The sequence below is a fragment of the Cupressus sempervirens genome, chromosome 10 (genome assembly GCF_028749045.1).
Source record: "Cupressus sempervirens isolate cs-2001-9-10 chromosome 10, ASM2874904v1, whole genome shotgun sequence".
Lineage (NCBI taxonomy): Eukaryota > Viridiplantae > Streptophyta > Pinopsida > Cupressales > Cupressaceae > Cupressus > Cupressus sempervirens.
The window spans coordinates 15,731,854-15,752,042 of NC_143127.1; the positions used below are offsets into that span (position 1 = coordinate 15,731,854).

General features: G+C 35.4%; 1 protein-coding gene across 1 annotated transcript in view; it reads left to right on the forward strand.

The window, feature by feature from the left end:
- LOC149532340 (LMBR1-like membrane protein) overlaps positions 1-20,189 on the forward strand; it is a 120,270-nt gene that overhangs the window by 64,885 nt on the left and 35,196 nt on the right. Inside the window, exons 8-9 of the mRNA XM_089806913.1 lie at positions 10,720-10,784; positions 11,165-11,340. Of these exons, the coding sequence (XP_089663039.1) occupies positions 10,720-10,784; positions 11,165-11,340 (241 nt within the window). The remainder of the gene's footprint in view (positions 1-10,719; positions 10,785-11,164; positions 11,341-20,189) is intronic.

A 20,189-nucleotide genomic window follows, 5' to 3' on the forward strand; every position in this document is an offset into this window, starting at 1 on the left:
ATATTCACCAAGTACTCAAAAGGTTTTGATATCATAGCTGATATCAAGAGTATTGGCCTCCCAGAATATCAATGATATTCACCAAGTACTCAAAAGGTTTAGATATCACATCTGATATCAAGACTATTGGCCTTCTAGAATATCAACGATATATTCATCAAGTACTCTTTGAGTAATGAGCACCTAGAATGTTAAGATGCAAGACATTCACCATATACTCAATTTGTTTGATCTCATAATACAAGTTATTGTAAGATTGTCACCTTATAGTAACTTCTGCAAATACAAGTGACCTCATTTGGAAGTCGTCACTTCCTCATGATGTACACATAGGGGGTAGGCCCATTAAAATCACATAGCTATGAGGTATATTCATGAACTTCTGTCCTTTTGACTGCTACAATTTGTTGATCACTGGAGAATCCATCTCAACATGGTTTACTCCCTCTGAGTCAATATGACTGAAATCACCAAAGATCAACTGAAACATATCCTCTATCCGCTCCAGATGGATGTGTCAAACTCTCTCTAAACATCAATCTTCTGAGCTCCTCATCTAATGTTGTCTCTGATGAAATGTTACTTCCTCTTTTTCCTGCAAGAACATTTTCAGAGGAAAAGATCTAGGCAAATAGTTCTTATATTACAAAACTATAAGAGAGAGATTAATATAATATTCAGAATAATTTTGCATAATAATATAAGATCATTCCTATATAAAATATCTAATTTAAATATATGTTTTAGACATATTTATAATATGCATACATTCCATCTTTTGGTATCTCATCTAAATTATATATGCTTTCAACTATAAAATCCCAAAATAATACACTTCATAATAATATGAAAATAAAATTAATAATAAATCAATGATACTCACGCTTCTATTGATGTCTTGGGTCAATGACTTTTTCGCAAGCATCCAAAGTTAAAGTTTGTGATGTTTCCTACATCTACTTACCCTATCTCAACGATATTCACTTAAATACAATGAAATATATAAATACTTATCTCCACATTATTGTTGACGTAGGAGCATTTGACATTTACTTAAAATGGTCACAACTATGTAATCGACTTTACTCACTTCCACATTGCCTTTTGCAAGCCTACCTTACGCTCCATGGTGGTAGTATTATCTGCCTTTCTCTTAGCATTCATGCCCTTCATTCAATATACCTTCCCATGTCATATATAATTCCTTGGAGTGCAACTATGTCAAGCATCTTATGCCTATTCCAATCAAATGAGACCTTCGATTAAGGTGGCAGGGGCTAGTTTATATCTTATTGCCTTTAATCTTTTTCTTACATGAATTTGGTCAAACCTAATATACATCGAGAGATGAGTGATATTGAAAGCTACATAAGTGGATATATTCTACCACATCCCGCTCGGTTAATTTCCCTTCATGATGGCAGTATTACATCTCGATTGCATTGTTTCAATCAGGGACATGTATTGATCTTTCATCAATGGGTTTAAAGCTACCTTTATTTGTTTATTTTCGATGTGTTCCCTACATTCAATGGTCGTGCTAGGCTATATTGCGCTCTTCCCCAATCGCCAATGTGATGTCATGGCTTTGTTTCCCATTATGATCGACTTCATATATGTCCATTTTTTTGAGTAGTATGTCTTCACCTTGGTCTTAACGCCTATATATTTTATTAAAAATACTTTTGACGTCCCTTTCATTATTTTCTGTGATACCTTGTTTTGATCATTTTCCTCTTTCCTCTATATGATCAATGATGTGTGTATACAACTTGTACTGACCAGTGTTGTTTCAAGCTTATATTTATTTAGAATATCCTCCTCATATATTGATCGCTGTGTATTATGTTTGTTTCTACAATTCCTATACAAGTCTTTGTTGAATCCCTTCTTATATTTGCAGCTTAGCTATGATACCATGTTAGTTTTTCAGATTTACTGAAAATGTATTAAGCACTGACTTATTTGGTATGTGTATACCAAATGCATCATCCTCGTAGATTTATATATATAGAGAATAGGCTATGAATAGACATGTCCCTTCATGGGACATGTCTATTCATTAATCAAATAATTAATAATACTAACAAATTTAATCATATATATATGATTAAATTTTTCTCATATAATAATGACCTTATATCTCAATATAACGAACACACATATATATAAATTATATCTCAAATATAATTATATATAGGTTTATCCGATTGAAGCTATCAAACATCAGTAGGGATAACGATGAGATAGTAACTGAAATAAACAATACCAAACAGGGGAAGAATTTGTACGAGCCTATAGTAGGAGGATGAAAGAATTAATTGGCAAATTAGAAAATGAACTGACAAATGGGTTAAAGAAAAGATGGTTTATTGAAGGGTTAACTCTGTCCCTACATAGAAAGATGAAAGTTATACCACCTTCATCCTTCATGGATGCCTGTACTCGTGCCATGGATATTGAAAGTGAAAGCAAAGCCTCAAAAGAGCTCCAGGAGGCATGGAAGTGAGATTGAGAGTTTGGAAGGAGGCTGAGACGAATCCAAAACAATCTAGGCACTACGAAAGGACATAATGAGGACGATGAAGGAAATGATGTTCAGCAAGGATGAAAAGAGGGGAAGGAACTATGTTGTACTGAGTGTGAGGAAAGGACTCACCACAACCAACTATCCAAGGAAAGCATTATGTGACATATGTCACGTGTTAGGACATTCTATTAAGGAATGTTCTTATAATTTAAAACACAAAGAACTGTGGTATTTTTTACGCAAGGTGAACAATCTACACCACCTTCCACACCCCCATGGAACACAAACATGGAAGCATCACCAAGTGGGTATCAGAAGAACAATTTGGGAAGTAATAGCAATGACAATAACAATACACCTTGGAGCTGAATCCAGTATGACGCCAGTGGACGTCCCATGATGCAATGCAAAAGATGCAATGAATGGGGACATTTTACTCGTGATTGTTAAACTGGAGGACAAAATAGAGTTATATTCTGTAAATGATGTGGACATGGTAACCATGAGGACGCCAACAGTCCGAGACAAAAAAGTGTGAACATGCTAGAAATTTCAGATCTAGGAAGGGAGTCTTAGTCATTACTATAAATACAAGCTAGAAAACTTACATACCCAAATATAGGCGTGGAGAATGAGTGTTTTGAGGAGGCTAGGAGAGAGATTTGGGATACCATGGTGAAGGTATGACAAGTGTGTACCTCTAAACATCCCTCCACCAGGTCAATATCTGAAACTAACATTATGTAACAAGTACTAGAGGCCATTGTACTAGTGAAGGTTGCTGATTTGTTGAAAACATTGCCTTAGCTAAAGGTGGCAATAACACAAGGGGAAAATATGAAGGAAGAAAAACTTGAGGAGGAGGGAAAATAAAAGCAAAGGTAGGGAAGGACACTAACACTTTACTTACCATAGGGGTGGGGAGGACACTTGCTGTGGTGGAAAGGGAGATGATGGGGTGTAAGTTGACAAATACTATTGTGGATGGAGGCTCAGGTGTCAACATCCTCCCTAAAGAAAAATAGAAGGCCTTGGGGAAGCCAACTCTTTGGCCACCCACATTTCAATTGGTAGGAGCAAACCAACACAAAATCAAGCCTATAGGGATGCTAATGGGACAAAAAGTAGTTATGGGCACACAACAATTCTTCCTAGCCTTTGTAGTGATTACTCTTGAAAAGAAGGGTTATGGTGCACTATTAGGTAGAGGATGGCTAGTAACAATGAAGGCGAATCACAACATGAAGAAAAATACTCTTTCTATTGAAGTAGGTGGACAAAAGTATACAATTGACCTGTGGAACCAAATTGAGAGATAGGAATTAGAATCCGATTTAGAAGCTGAGGAGGATGGTGGAGGAGTAGAGCCAGATGAAGAAGCTATACTACAAGTTGGAGATTGTTCTGATGATGAAATAAGTTCCCTCAATGGTTTGTTCCACTGGCAAAAGGGGGATTTTGAGGTATTTCAGCCAGATTGTAATATGCTGCAGATTCAAGAGGCAGAATCCTATGAAGAATAGCCAGGGTGCTATGGAGAGTATAAGGAGGGCACGATCAAACTTAATGACAACCCAACTCACAAATTCGAGGACTAAGAAATAAAATATGAAGATGCTAAACTGGAAAGGATGAATCTAGGGGAGGAAGACCATCGAAGAAGATTCTCATAGGAGATGATTACGACCTAGTATCAAAAGCAACAACCTTTACAATCTTCTTGGAATATAAGGACGTATTTGCGTGGATGTATAAGGACTTAAAAGGGGGTGAGACCAGAACTATGTGTCCACCAAATACCCTTCATGCTTGGAGCAACACCAGTACACAAAAAACCCTATTGGATGAATAGGAACTATGTGGCCAAATTACAAGAGGAGATCACTAAGATGTTCGATGCAATTATAATATTCAAGGTGTAGACCAGTGAGTGAGTTTTACCTATAACTATATCTCTTAAAAAAATGGGAACCAAATTCGGATCTATGTGGATTTTAGATGTCTAAATGTAGTAACAATAATATAGATCCCTTCCTGATTCCATTTATTGATAGCATTCTAGAAGAAGTGGCTGGTCATGAAATGTACTCTTTTAAGAACGGGTTTTTGGGATACAACCAAATTAGCATTGTTGAAGAATACAAATTGAAAACTGTGTTCATAGTGTATGATGGGGTGTATGGCTACAATAGGATGCCATTTGGACTATGTAATGTACTAGCAACATTTAAAGAATTATACTCCACATCTTTGATGGAATGTTTGTAGGGACATTCAAAGCTTTTTTGGATGATTGGTCAATTTATGGTGGGAAGGAGCACTGCCTGAAAGCCATCAGAGAATGCATGGAACAATGTCGAAGCTTAAGGTTGGTGTTGAATTCGAAGAAATACCAATTTATGATCCCTCAGGGCAGACTCTTGGGCCACGTAGTGTACAAAGGAGGATTGAGAACAAATCCGGATAAAATAAAAGCAATTTCGAATATGGAAAGGCCTTTAGATGTAATTGGCGTCAAAACATTCTTAGGGTATGCAGTATACTATAGGAGGTTTATAGAAGTATCCCTACTCTTAGGAAAATTAAGAGGAAGGGAGAACCGTTCATCTGGCAAAAGGAATAGGAGGAGGCATTCAAAGAATTGAAGTCGAGACTGGTGGGAGTGTCAAATCTTATATACCTAGATTGGAATAAGGAGATCCATGTCCATGTGGGCACTTCTAACTATGCAATAGATGCCACACTAGCGCAAATTGGACAGGAAGGATTGGACCATACAATGTATTTCACAAGCCAATTGCTTTCAAAAGCTGAGAGGAACTATAGCACAACGAAGACAAAAGCACTATGCATGGTTTATATTAAAAAATTTAGACGTTATTTATTAGTCACACCTCTCACATTTTTTTGTTGATCATCAAGCTTTGATGTACATGGTAAACAATCCTATTATACAAGGGTAAGTAGGTGGCTAATCGTCCTCTAGGAGTTCACTTTTAAAATCATACTATGCCTAGGAAAAAGCCATGTGATTGCAGATCAGCTGTTTAGGTTAAAATCAAGAGAGCTTGTCGAGAAAGGAATAAATGAGGATTTTTCGGATGCTCATTTATTCCAAATTGCAGTATAACTGCATTGGTATGAAGGCATTGGCCAACACCTATCAACTTTTACTTTCCCTAGGGATGTGCCTGTTATCGAAAGGAGGAAGATTGCATTGAAAAGTAAGACATTTCAGCTCATAAATGGACTATTGTACAAAATGAGGCCAGATGAGGTACTATAGAGATGCGTAATGTTGGAAGAAATTCCAGGAGTATTGAGGGATTCCCATGAAGGTCTGGCAGGAGGCCACATGGGATCGGATGCTACTACACAAAGAATTACTAGTAGGACTCCAGTGGCTTACACTTCATGTGGATTCTCGGGAATGGATTCTAAGTTGTGATACATGCCAAAGAGCAAGCGAACCCCTCAAAAGAGATTTTATGCCAATCTTACCATTGCAACCACATGAGCTATTTGAAAGATGGGGATTGGATTTTGTAGGGCTGGTACCCACCAGCAACAAGCATAGATGTAAATATGTAATAACGACGATATAGTACCTCCAAGAATGGGTGGAGGGAAAGGCACATCCTAACAACACAACATCGAGTATTGCAAGATTTCTTTATGAACAGATAGTGACTTGATTTGGCATACCCTTGCAAATAACAAGTGATAGAGTACACTTTGTGAGTCAAGTAATTAGGATGATGACAAGTGAGTTTATGATCTTTCATACTCTCTCTAGTCCATACTACCCTGGGGCAAATAGACAAGCCAAAGCCACAAACACCAATTGTGTCCCCATTTTGTACAAGACATGTGGAGTAGAAAAAGAGGATTGGGAAGGAAGGCTTCCAGTAGTCTTGTGGGTGTACTAGACTACTCATAAGGCTACCATTGGGCAAACTCCTTTTCACTTAATTTATGTGCAAGATGTCGTAATGCTTGCCTAAAGGACAGTTACAGTGATAGTTGAGCACAAATTAGGAGATACATAAAGTCTAAAGGAGAGGCTCAATTCCATAATGAAACTGGACAAAAGAAGGATGATGATGCAATAGGCTATAGAGATAGCACAAAAGAGAAGGAAATTTTGGCACGACAAACATTTGAAAAGAATTAAATTTCAACTAGGACGGCTGGTACTTAAATAAAGTGGCAAGACTGAAATAAATCTAGGCAAGTTCAAAGTATGTTGGTGAGGACTGTACATGATAACAAAAATGGGGACAAATGGGGCAATAAGGCTATATCAACCTTCGACAACAATCCCTTGAAAGATTTGGTCAATGGGTCCAAGTTGAAACTTTATAAAGAAAGAAGAGAGACTTTCATATTAACTCATTATAACTAAAAGAAGAAGAAAAGCATTTAAAGGAAATAAAAGAACGGGGAAACAGAGGCAAGCAAAAAGAAAAAGTGATGAATTTAATCAAAGGAGAAACAAAAATGTGGATAAGCGAAATCTATAAATTCATTACAAAGGATGAAAGCATTAAAAAATTCAACATTTATTGTTTACTAGAAGAAGACACCGTATGGGCAAGAGGGAGGAATACATTTGCCGTACCAAGCATAGACACAAAGGCTGAAGAGCATACACACATTGCAGAAGTTACTGTACGATGCACAACTCACAGAGGTGAAAGACAATGTATGAACCTGTTTCTATCAGCCATATGAGGTACGAACTTGGGAGGGACTGCATCAGTCGTACAACGTACAAACCTGGGAGAGATTGCATCAGCAGTACAACATACCGGAAACAAGAGGCAACGTACAGCCGAGATGGGAGAATACAACTCCATTTGCCATATGGATGTTGGGGAAACAAAGCTCCATACAAAGTTGTTAGTACAAGTAGACAATGTCGTACGTGTGGAGAGCAGGGGAAGTAGTACGAAGGGAATGCTTGGAACAGTGAGATATGTGGAATGAAACAGTTGCGGCAGTATAAGCACAAAAGTGGCTTGGCTATTTAAAAAGCACCACAAAATGGTGAAAACAAGCATTGGGAACCCAAGCAAGGGGGTAATTTCAGATGTAGGAAGGCACAAGCCATCTGCCATTGCAGATGGCTACCTCTCAAAAGAAGGGCAAGAGTATTGAAAGAACCATAGCAGCTAATATCACATTTGAATGCATAGTAGAATCTGTTGGGAAAATGCAGAAGAAACCCATGTGCTGAAGGAAGCATTGCGTAAAGCAGAGGGAGAAAAAATAATTTTGATGAGATACAAGAAGAAATATCTATAGTCTTCTTAAATAAAAACTAGGTCTCAGATACCTATTTCTTTAATAAGTATGTATGCATGTTAGCACAGATGTGTATGCACACGTAGAGAAGCTTGATATGTTAGGTACAAAATGGTTAGAAGCAAAAGAGGATGTAATAATAAACACTCTTTATAAGGAAATGGAAAACATATGAAATGCTGTGTTTTAGGCGATGTTGTCTTTGCAAAAGTAAGATGATATTGTAGTACTTTTTAAATCTTTATAGATTTGTACATTAAATATTCTTTTAAAAGAGGGGTATATGCTTTTTTGACATGGAGCTATGACCCAAAAGGAACACAAATGGGGGATCCCATTCCAATGGGACTTGAACCTTGATGGGAAGAACAACACAAAAATGTAACCATCACGACATGCCAATGTCGACTATTTAAAAAATAATTAATCAATATAGAGTTCAACAAAAAACACTCAGGCCTATGACCTGGATGGACTATATACTTTCATTCTTGATGCATTTTACATTGCAGTGTTTCTACAATGGCCATCTTGGGTTAGTAAGTTTACTTTTCTGCATTATGTTAACAATTGTTTCTTTTAGAACCATCATCTTCTAATCTTTTGAATATAGAGCCTTTTCTCTATTGTTGATATCGATTTTATAATAACATGGTATTGGAGGGCTAATTTTTGGCTGACAGTTTTATTTTAATATAAAAATTGTGGGAAATCCTGAATAGTTTATTTAGAGGGTTTTATTGTTTTTCTTTCTAACAGAATTTGAAAAAAAATTCAGGCTTTTCTTCCAAACTCAATCTGCGTCTTTTCTACTTGGCTGTGCTTTTTGCAGTTGTCATTGTTAGAGTTTGATAAGATTTTGAAGCTCTTTTTTGTAAGTTTGGAGGTTCTTTAGGGCCATTTTCTAGCAAATATAGCACCCTATTTGTGACGTGTTTTAGATCTGCATTTGGGCGCCATTTTTTCTTAGGACTGTGCTATGTTTTGCAGCTGTGTATCATTTTTGCATGATGTTTTTTGCTTCAGAAAAGAGCAGACAAGTTGCATTGGGTCCTTTAAAGTCCACGTTTCAACATTTTGCTTTCGTGTTTTTTCAGAACTTGCAATTTTACAGATGTGACTGTTTTAATTGTTTTTTCTCTTGCTGCACCTTTGCTTTTCCTCCTGTTTGCTGTTCTTTGCGTCGCCTCTGTAAACTTCATATGCAGTTGTGATCTACATTTTCTTTTTCTCTCTGACTTTCTCAGAAAATTGTGTCTGAGCTTTTCAGAGTTCTGGGTTGTTTTGCAATCAACGGGTTCAGCCTAAGTGATGGAATTTGGGCTTGATCTTCAACATCATTTGTTTCCAATCCTGCTAGGAATTTCAAATTTTTCTTTTTGTAGCAGTTAGGTTTTGTATGTTTTGTGTGATTTTTTCCCCAATTCTGTGCTTCTTTGTCAAGGGTTTTACTTAATTTTCCCCAAAAAAATGTTATCATGGAATTTTTTTGTTTTTCTCCTAAAAAATCTTTATTGGGTTCTTATGACTTTCTTCCGGAAGTTTGGGTTTTTACAATTTCTTCTCAAAAATCATGTTTGGGTTTTTATGTTTTACTTTTTTCCTAAAAACTGTGTTTGGGTTTTTTATATTTTTCCCAAAAGTTGTGTTTGGGTTTTTATGATTTTCTTCCCAAAAGTTGTGTTTGGGTTTTCTAAATTTTTCCAAAAAAATCATGCAAGGGTTTTGAATCTTTTGATTGATTTTTAGAAAAGAATCATGGTCCTTTGTTTTACCATTTTTTCACTAAATGAAGGGTTTGTTGATTTTTCTGCAAAATTGTGGGTGATCTCAACTTCACATCAAGGGTTTAATGATTTTTTTCTCAAAAATCGTGGTTTCTTGCAGTTGCTTGGGTTGCACCTAGCGCCGCTCTTTTGCAAAAGTTTTTTGTTGATTTTTTTAAATAATCATGGTTTTAGTTTGACTAGCTGAGCTTGGTGTCTCTAGGCTCTGGCTGTAGGGAGGGGTAGCTTTGTTAGCCAACATTAGGCTGGAAGGGTTGTGGTTATCTTGGTCATATTCAGAAGTTCTACAGAATCAGGGCGGGTCAAAAGTAGGCTCATGGTGCAAAGTGTTTTGAAGAGAAGGGGCAGCCTTCTATGCATTCATGACCTAAGGACCTTATCTTCTCTAGGGTAGTTAGAACGATGGCCATTAAGGTAGGGTATTAGAATTTTGTAATGTTTCTTTAATGATCATCTTAGTTGGTTTAGTAGGTTTCCTTTTTTGCATTCTATAAATGATTGTTTCCTTTTAGATACATAATCTTGTAAGCTTTTATAAATAGAGCCTTTTGTCTCTACTGTAGATATTGATTTTTATAATAACAAATCCTATTTTGTGTCATCCTTACCCATGCACTGCACTAAATTATCCATCTGTATGCACATTTATGGGTTCCTACGGCATAAATGAGTGATCAAGAGTGGAGGTAACTGTTTCACCTAGCTTATGTGTCAATATAAACAAGCAGCATGACTTCCATGGCATGAAAATCCTTTCGTTAGGGTGCAACAAAAATAAAGGGAGGCATTTTATGGTCATATAAATCAACAATCGAAGTCTTAGTGACCATTAAAGCAGAAATTATATTTTGTTTTTTCTGCATTGTAAGGCTCAAGTCTGTAGTTCTCAACCAGTTGCCATCTTATATGGTAGCTTATATTCTGTTTTCTTTTGTTGAAGTTTATGCTGCTTTGCAAGTGAATGACAACTTGTTAGCCAGGTCAACCACACTTTATGTATGTTAACTTGTTATCCTTTCTTTCTGTTTGAACCTATGATAGAAGCAAAGGATTGGGATATCTAAAGATTTTCTAAAATTTCTGTTCCAATTGCAGGCGCTACATATCAAGTTTCCGTCCTCCTCGCACTGGTTCTCTTGCACAGTACCTAGATGTGATGGGTAATTTTCCCACCCATTTTTTGTCATTGCATTTTACTTTTGACTACATTTTAAAGCGTTTTCCGATTGCTGTCTATTTTAATTTTCAAGTTACCTTGGGCCATTTAGTTATTCGGATCATATGATCTGATATCAGAATGAGCAAGACTATCTTTACTAGCTTTGCTAACTGTGAAATCATTTTGTGGTGTAAGTACTCTTGCGGATAGCAAGGTTATGCTGATTGAAGTGACTGAATATAAAATTTGGTGAACAATGAATTAGATGACTTATTTGTTAAGCTGCTCAAACATTTAAAGACATTTTGATACATTAGAATATCATAATTGTTTTAGATAGAGTTATTGAAAAGGCTCTCTCTAAGATTTTTTGGTTTGCAGAGTGGGTTTGGCGGTGTGTACTCAGGCAGCAGCTTGAGAAAGTTCTGGCAGTTCTTCTGGGTTCTATGTCAGCTGCCATTCTCTTAGCAGAAGCCACATTATTGCCAAGCGGGGTTGATCTTTCCCTATTTTCTATCCTCATCAAAGCTGTAGGAAAGCAAGAGATGCTAGTGCAGGTGTGTCGATAGTGATATTTTAGTTTCAGATTTACTTATGAATTTTGTTATCAGTAGATGAAAAGAAAAATTTAGACAATTTTCATAGCATTCTAAAAAATATCTTTGCATTCTCATTTTTATAAATGGTGTTTTCAGAGCCTTAATTTAAACTATTACATAAATCAGAATAGAAATCTACTATTTTGCATATCTACAGAAAATAGTTCCTGAAATGGTAATTCATGTTGTCATTATGGCCATTGAACTTCTGACTGCTCTCTGGCATGATACTCGTCAGAGACACCATCCATCCCACTTTTCAATGCACAAAAAATGAGGTAAAACAAAATCACAGATGCCGATAGAAAATCAAAATGCTGGTAGCACAAATTCCGATGTCAGCAAACTTACAGATATCTGGCACTGATCCTGGGTGAGTGGCTACAGAAAAACACTTGTGATTTTGTTTTAAGGATAAGGAAAAAATCTGCATAAAAAAATAAGTAAAGACCGCAGGCAAATATAGAAGATGATATTTGTCAATTTTTTAAAAATAAATTCAGAAATGTATGAATAAAAGACCTAGTTGGAAAAGGCAGAAACCCTGTTAGTGTGATAGCCTAGCCGCACTGAGAAAATCATGATTGGCTGAAAATCATTTCCATTGCAGAAGGTAGAAGTTGGTGAGAGGCTCCCATCGTGGGTCTGAAGAAGGAATGGGCAGATACGAGAAACCACACAGTGCTGGAAATTTGCAGAAAAAGTGTGAAAAAAGGAGAGCCCTTGACACACAACTTTTTGTGTCGGACAAAGTTAGTGGACCCGGGTCCTCAAAAGACAATGGGCTCTGCACAAAGCTACAACTGGTCACAGATCAGCAAAATAATCCCATGTGGAAATTCATAAACACAGAAGAAACTCGTGCAGAAAAAAAAGGAAACAGGACAGACGCAGGCAAAATCTACGCCAGTGGCTTGCAATCTGATGATTTGTCAAGCCATCAAACTCTTCTGAAAACTTTTAAAACTTCAATGGCTCTAATACCATGAAATGGTAATTGTTTGATTATTAACTGTGGAGACGAAAGCTCCATTAAATAAATTGCTAACTGTAGCAAGAAATATAAATTATCTAAAATAACTTAAAAAGTTAAATACATTGAATGTTCATTAAATAAGAAATATTTTAATATTACTCTAATAGTTCTGTCATAAGAAAATATATGTTTGCTTAAAAGTTAGGCATTACAGACACAAATTTGGATATTGTATATGATTGGAGCTGGATTGCTTACTTCAATATGATGTTTCATGGCGTTTTGGAGATGGGGATGGTAGGTGACACGTTTCGGGACATTTCCTAAAGTGCCAAAAATAGGGGAATCACGGATTCATGAGTTACAGCAGCAGCAGCATAAATCACGAGCAGCAGTATAACAGTATTATAACAATAGTCTCAAATTTCAAAACCGTAGCTGTTTTTCATTCAATGTCTGCTAATTAAATATTTAAATAATATTATTAAATTTATAATCATAATATAGATTTTATTTATAAATTATTAATTTAAAAAAAATTTAAACACATATTTATGGAATATATAAAACTTAATATGTTTATTATCATGAGCATTGAGAAATTAAATTAAATATTATATTTATAATGTTAATACATGTACAATACTATATTAGATTTGATATATATATTATTATTTAAATTAAAATTTAAACATTAAATCATTATTTTTCTCCATGCTGAACCTCATTTGAATTTTATTGTCTAGAAACATGAATTCAAAAGAGGTCTTTTAGAAAAAAGCGTTTTTCAAGCCAAAAATGGTCGAATGGCAGAAGAGACACTAAGCCATTTTAGGGACAACTAGGTGACATTTCGACATCCCCTAGGTGCTCCAAATGGGGTTGCAAGCTTTGGGTTTAACAATGGAGGAAACTCTATAGTTAAGCACGCTTAGGTTGGAGTAGTACTGGGATGGGTGACCTCCTGGGAAGTCCCGGTGCTTCACCCCTGTGAGCATCACCTAGATCCAATGAGTGCAAAGTGTTCCATTTATTCTCATGAGAGATGGATTCATGTTGAATTACTACTATGAAACATGGGTTAATGAGTTTGACTTAAAAGTCACACAGTTAAATCGTGATAGCAATATCACAATGTAAGGATGTTTCCTGGCATTTCCAATGACGGTTGGGGGATGCTCCCTTACATCTCCCTGACCCAAAAATTGCGTGGGGAGAGGGGTGAGGGGTCTTGGGACAGGGGACGCATCCCATGTACCATAGGTTCGACCTTCAAAAAATCAGGGGTGGTATTTTTTGCTTTAAACATTCAAGGGTGTCCATCCTTGTATGCTGTTTTTATTGATCATAAAATCTATATGTTTGCAGTAAACATATTATGAAGGAAAAAATGCAATCCTTAATAGGATCAAGAATATTAGCAAAAGAAAACAAGAGATGCAACTTGGATAAAACATAATGAAAGCACAAAGCTAAATAATTTAGAAATTGGAAGGCATCCTAAAATTGCAAACCATAGGAATTTTTTATGAATCATGATAATCATAAATAAATGAGAGACAATGTATTGCAAATGCAACAACAAATTGTGATTAAATACGTTTAATATAAAATTGATTTGAAAAATATATAAATAATAAATCCATTAAAATAAAACAATAATACATTAAATTTTAATAAATTGTAATAGATTTAAATACATTATAACATAAATATGTTTTGAAATTTAATTCACATTTAAATCCTTAATATGTTTAAATTTTAATATTAAATAATAAATATATTATAATAAAAAATCTAATTTAAAGTTGTATCTTCGCAACCTAATTCTAACTCTATTCTAAAGCATCTATCGATAAAAAATTATTATGGGAACTCTAATATGTGAGACGGCTTCTCTTATTTGAGAATGACGAGTTTATATTTATTTGATTCTATTTCCTTGCTTCTTCAATTAATCTTTTGCTTAAAACTCAACAAATCAAATTTATTATGGAACTACCATAGGCAGATGACAATGAAAAGAACAAAGGGCAAATAATTGTAGATTAACAAAATGAAGGATTGGAAGTTTCTAAGGAAAAGATTCATCAAGAGTCCAAACTATAGAAATTTAAGATGTTAATGATGATATAGGGATTACGTAGGAATTGGCAATCATTTGCCAATTTATCGAGTTGGGGCACGACGAAAGAACTATTAGGGAATGTATTATAGAGTTGGAAAACGTAAATTTATCTGCTCGAAGGATGCTTTATTGTCATATTTGCAATGGAAGAAGAAAAATATCACATTTTATAGTGATGATTACTTGTACATTCAAAGATGGTACCCCATATTCAAACCTACCATGTTAAATCCATATGAAAAACCAGTTTGTACCTAGTTATACAACCTTCCATTGGAGTATTGGGTTGGAGAATGCTTGGAGAAAATTAGTCGATCGCTTGGCACGTTAAGAGGCACATATATGAACATAATTGAAGAGGATTCATGTATATTTACAATACTATTAATTGCAACAATGAGACAAATCCCAATTAGGGATTGCCTTACAAATGGAGGAAGTAAAATACTATTGCTTGAAACGCAAAAGCATAAATCACCGATTTGTGCAAACTGCAAAGTAAAGAAACAAACCAAAGTTATTTTGAAACTGAAATTCCCTGACCCTAAAATGGAAACGGTAATGATGGGTAAGTAAGTACAAGAGAAAAACAAAGCTGCCAACAATTCAAAGGCGATAGGAAACAAATTGAGCACAAGGAGGCAGAAGGCAAAACACAGAGGAAAGATGCCTTGAAGAACCAACAAAGGATAGTAGGAATACCAATCCCAAGGAAGAGAATTTCCGCATGAATTAGATTAAGGATCAAATCTTTGAAAATGATATATACCCAAAAGGTTGGGAAGAGATCAATCAAGATGATTTAGGGATAATTGATCAAAGATGTGTTTCCAAATGAGCCTCAAGTTTATTGGGAAGCTCTAAAATGGCGAGAAAAGATGCAGAAAATCAAGGAAACTAATAAGGGAAGATGAGTTGACAAAAGGAGGGTATGCTAGCATTAAGAAATTTATGATGATATCCAAGGGAGCATATGCTTCCCTTGGAGAACAATGAAGGTTAGCATGTGGAGTGTCAAGGGCTTAAATACCCCTAAGCAAAGATGCCTCCCGAGGCCTCACATACAAAAAATGTTGAATACCATAATTCTAATCCAAGAAACTAAATTATCAAAAGAGGAAGCACTTAGAGGCTGTTTGGTTTGTTGAATAACCAAAATTAGGATTTGATTCATATCCAAAATTTGTCAAAATCTAGATTTGTATTTCAAAATTGGGTTATAGGAAAATAGTTGGTCCTATTTGGTTCACCAGGAAGTTGAGTGGGAAGATATATCTTTTGCATTTGGTTTCTAAAATCGGAATTGGAATTAGTTTTTTTTTTTAAATTTATTAAATTTGTATTTTTTATTTTTTAATTAGATGTAAATTGGCCTCTAGCCATGAGCCACAAAAACTCTGCCCAAACCTGCACTATTGCTGCTAGCCCTAGTGGTAGAGTCCAAATACTTCCCGGTCGAGGAGCTCCTCCCAGAAGACAGTCCGAAGGTGAAGGCTTGCTAGTTGGACCTACAACAACACTCCGGGGATTCAACCACAAATCAATACTACTACTTGGACTACGATTACTTTGATTAACATTATTTCTGCTACAATCCCTCGTAGGAGCACTGAAACTCGTCTTCACCTTCTCTCCCCTCAAGCCCTGGCCGTGTTATCATAAGTCTTTGTAGCTTCCTTGGCCGTATCGAAAGTCCCCAGCCAAACACAAGTTTTTTCAAAGGGTCTTAGATCTCTGCCACGAACCAACCCCACGACCTTCTCCGACCCCTCGGAAATGCACCTCTTTGGCCGCTTCGTGCCGCTCTAAAGCTCCTCTCTGTTAGCCATGCCTAAGAACTCCAAACACACAATGTAGAATGGTAAATGGAAAAAAACGTAGAGAAGTTTCGAACGTTGCAATGGTAAAAAAATTAGGTTAAAAAGTTCTCACTAGACTTCAAACATAATAGTTTCTAATTTTTTTCCAATCCTCAAAAAGTGAAATTGGAAGTCCATTCCCAATTCTAGGTATCTGGATGAAAGAGTAGTAACTTGATTTTGAGGCAAATTTAGAATTTCAAAATTCTAATTCCATTTGGCTATGTTTGACACAAATGTCAAATTTGACAAATTCAGGTTTGGCAAATCCCAATTTCAGTCAAATTCCACGAACCAAACAGGTCCTTAAAGTTATAAATTACTGTAAACCATGGTTTGGTACATAGTTGGCATAATCGCCGAATAATCGGCGAGTTTTTACTAATCGCCGAGTTTTTGGGACTGGCGAGTTTTTCTCAGATTTAATCGCCAGAAAAAATCGCCGAGTTTTTGTGAAAAATCGCCGACTAATCGCCGAGTTTTTGCAAAAAATCGGCGAGTTTTTCAGAAATTTTTTTTTTTTTTTTTTTTTTTTTTCAAATTTTTTTTTTTTTTTTTTGGTTAAAAAAAAAGGCAAAAAGCCTATATATATTATGTAAGATAGAGAGTTACAATATGCTAGTAGAGCTAGGAAGAGGAAAATGTGATTGTAATGATGTTTTTACTTCTAGTTTGACACAAATTATTTACTATTATGCTTCCCACCATCAGCATTCAGCATGAGAATGTGATTTTGAACTCATTAGATGCATCTTCTCATTGAAATTTGCAAAAAAATGTATTTTGAATTAAATTTTAGCGGTTTTTTTAGGTTCCCGAGTTTTCCCGAGTTTTTTTTTAAAATGGCCGAGTTTTTCCCGATTAAACTTTTGGGGGGCTCGGCGAGTTTTTGGATTTGGCGAGTTTTCCAACTATGGTTTGGTACATTTGAAGAAACAAGTTGAGTGTTTGGGGGCTTGGGAATACCACGAAATGATAAAAATATCTCCTTGAGTCATACAACATTGAGTCCTAATTGGATGATTGGACAAGTTTACAATATCAATTTAAATGTTCACTATTATTAAATATTTATAGACCCACTAATACTAAAGAAAATTTGGCCACTTGGATAGCTATTGAAATTAGGTTGAAAGATTTGAAGGATATACTGATAAAAATGGGTGTAGGTTTTAGAGAAGTGCAAAAACAAAATTGCAACATGGAGGAGTTAGTGGTCATCTCTAGCAGGAAGAATCATCATGATCAAATCAGTATTCTCGACTGTTCCAATTCACCTAATGTCTTGCTATCAACTAACTAATAAAACAAAGATAGCTTTGGAGAGCATTCTCAAGAAATTCCTATGGGAGGTTTTAACAGAGGAAAAAAAAACTGCAACTCATGTTAAATCTGTAACTTTGATTACCATACTGATCTGATTGTGCAGATCGCACAGATCTTACCTTGCACATACCTTATTAAGGCCTATATATAAATTGCTCCTTATCTAGGCATGATTGGCGCCTCCTTTGAGATTATTGTGTTTAAATATTAACTTAACTAATCTTAGTTAAGTTTGATTACAAACCAATACCTACTGAGCACCGATTATGGGAATGCAATTGTGGGCCGACCTAGATAGGATCATGTCCCTTCAAGGTACTTGCCCTTTGATTGATGTATTTATATAGGGTGTGGTTGTAGTTAAAGGACACACAAATAACAATAGTCTGCTCCTTGAACAATATTGCCCTAGATGAATACATGATGAGATAAAACATTTCCAGAATTATATTTATCACTTCACTCAAGTCTGGTTATTGAAGATCGTCTGTAGAAAGCATCATAGAAGGTAGTATTATTAAAGTCTGATTTATAGTAGAACTCACAGAAACTTTACATGGTATTAGAGCCTAGTTGTCGAACCTCGGCTTTGCAAACTGACAATCAGACTTTCATATCTAGCAAAATCCTTCTATCTTCAATGGCAAGCACAATCAGACCTGAGGGCAGGTTTGATGGGAAAGAACACTTCGTTGCTTGGAAATTCAGAATTATGACGATTCTTGAAGACAATGAGTTTGTTGATTGAACATCCAAGCAACTTGCTGTTGAAACTAATAAAACTATTTGGAATAAAGGATATAGGAAAGCCATGCAGATCATGTTAGATGGAGTAAAGAATGAACTAGTACCTATGCTTATGAAACATCAAACAACATTTCATATGATGAATGCATATGAGGTTAACAATGCGCCTTGAACCCTTGCACTAAAAAGGCAACTAAATCATATACAGATAAAGAAGGGAGAATCTGTTAACTCTTACTTTCTAAGGGTGGCTAGTCAGAGACAAACTTGCAAGTATACGAACCATAATTGAAGACAAGGAACTAACACTTATGGCTATAGATGGATTACCTGATTCATGGGAAACTTTCTCGCAAGGAGTGAGTGTTAGAGACAATCTTCCAGACTTTAATAGACTTAAAGGAGATTGCTTGCAAGAAGAATCTACGAAACTTAAGAAAGGAGGAAGATTGGAAATTGAAGATAAAGAACTTCATGTTCTCAATACAAATTCCTATAAAGGTAAGAAGAAGCACTTCAAGAAGAAAAAGGGTAATCAAAGAAATGACAAACCTAAGAAAGATCTATCCAAAACAAAATGCTTCAAATTGGAAAAGTTTGGACACCATAGATCTAATTTCCCTGAGAATACAAAGCAACAAGTAAACTGTACAAACATTACTAGGAAAGAAGACAAGTATGATCTTGAGAATCATGTATTATATTTTGCACTATCAAATGAAGTATCAAGCAAAGCATGAGTAATTGATAGTGGATCACCTCGACACATTACATGATACAAAGAAGCACTGGATTCTATATCTGAAGAAGTTGATGGCGTAGTTACCATCGATGATAATTCCACTCATTCAGTCAAAGGAATTGGGAATTGCACCTTGAAACTGAAGTTGTGTAGTTCTCTACATCTTAAAGGAGTACTCTATGTACCTGGAATAAAAAGAAATTTAATCTCGGTTACAACACTTGAAGATGATGGACATTATGTTGCATTCATGGATGGTAAAGTAATGACATGGCCTAAAAACTCTTAATTTAAGAAATCTAAGTTGATTGGTCAAAGAAAGGGATACTTGTATGAATTAAATTCAGAGCCTTGTCAACCTATTCAAACCTTAATTCATGAAGTTGCTAATATAAACAGAATATGGCACAGAAGGTTAGGACATCTAAATTTTAGAATCTTATCAACTATGGAGAAGATGGTAATTGGTTTATCTAAGTTGAACAAAGATCACTGAAGCATATGCAAAGGATGCGCTCTGGGTAAGAACAACAAAAGTCCATTTCATGATAGCATTAGAAAAACTAACAATGTTTTGGAATTAATCTACTCAGATTTATGTGGACCTATGTCTATTCCTTCTCTTGGAGGATTCTGGTACTATATACTTTTTATAGATGACTTCTCTAGGAAAACTTGGATTTACTTCTTAAAGTGTAAAGAATCAGAAGAAATCCTTAAGAGATTTAAAGAATTCAAAACCTTAACTGAAAATTTATTAGTTGACAAAATTAAAACTCCTAAGACTAATAATGGAAGGGAATATACTTCAGATATGTTTAAAAAGTTTTGTAAAGAAGTAGGAATTAAGAGGGAATATACTGTTTGTTCCTTATAACCCGCAACAAAACGGGGTAGCAAAAAGGAAGAGTAGAACAATTATAGAAGCAACAAGAGCTATGATATTTGATCAAAATTTAGAATATTATCTTTGTGTAGAAGCCTCTTGTACTCCTGTATATATACAAAATACTCCTACCTTAGAGATAA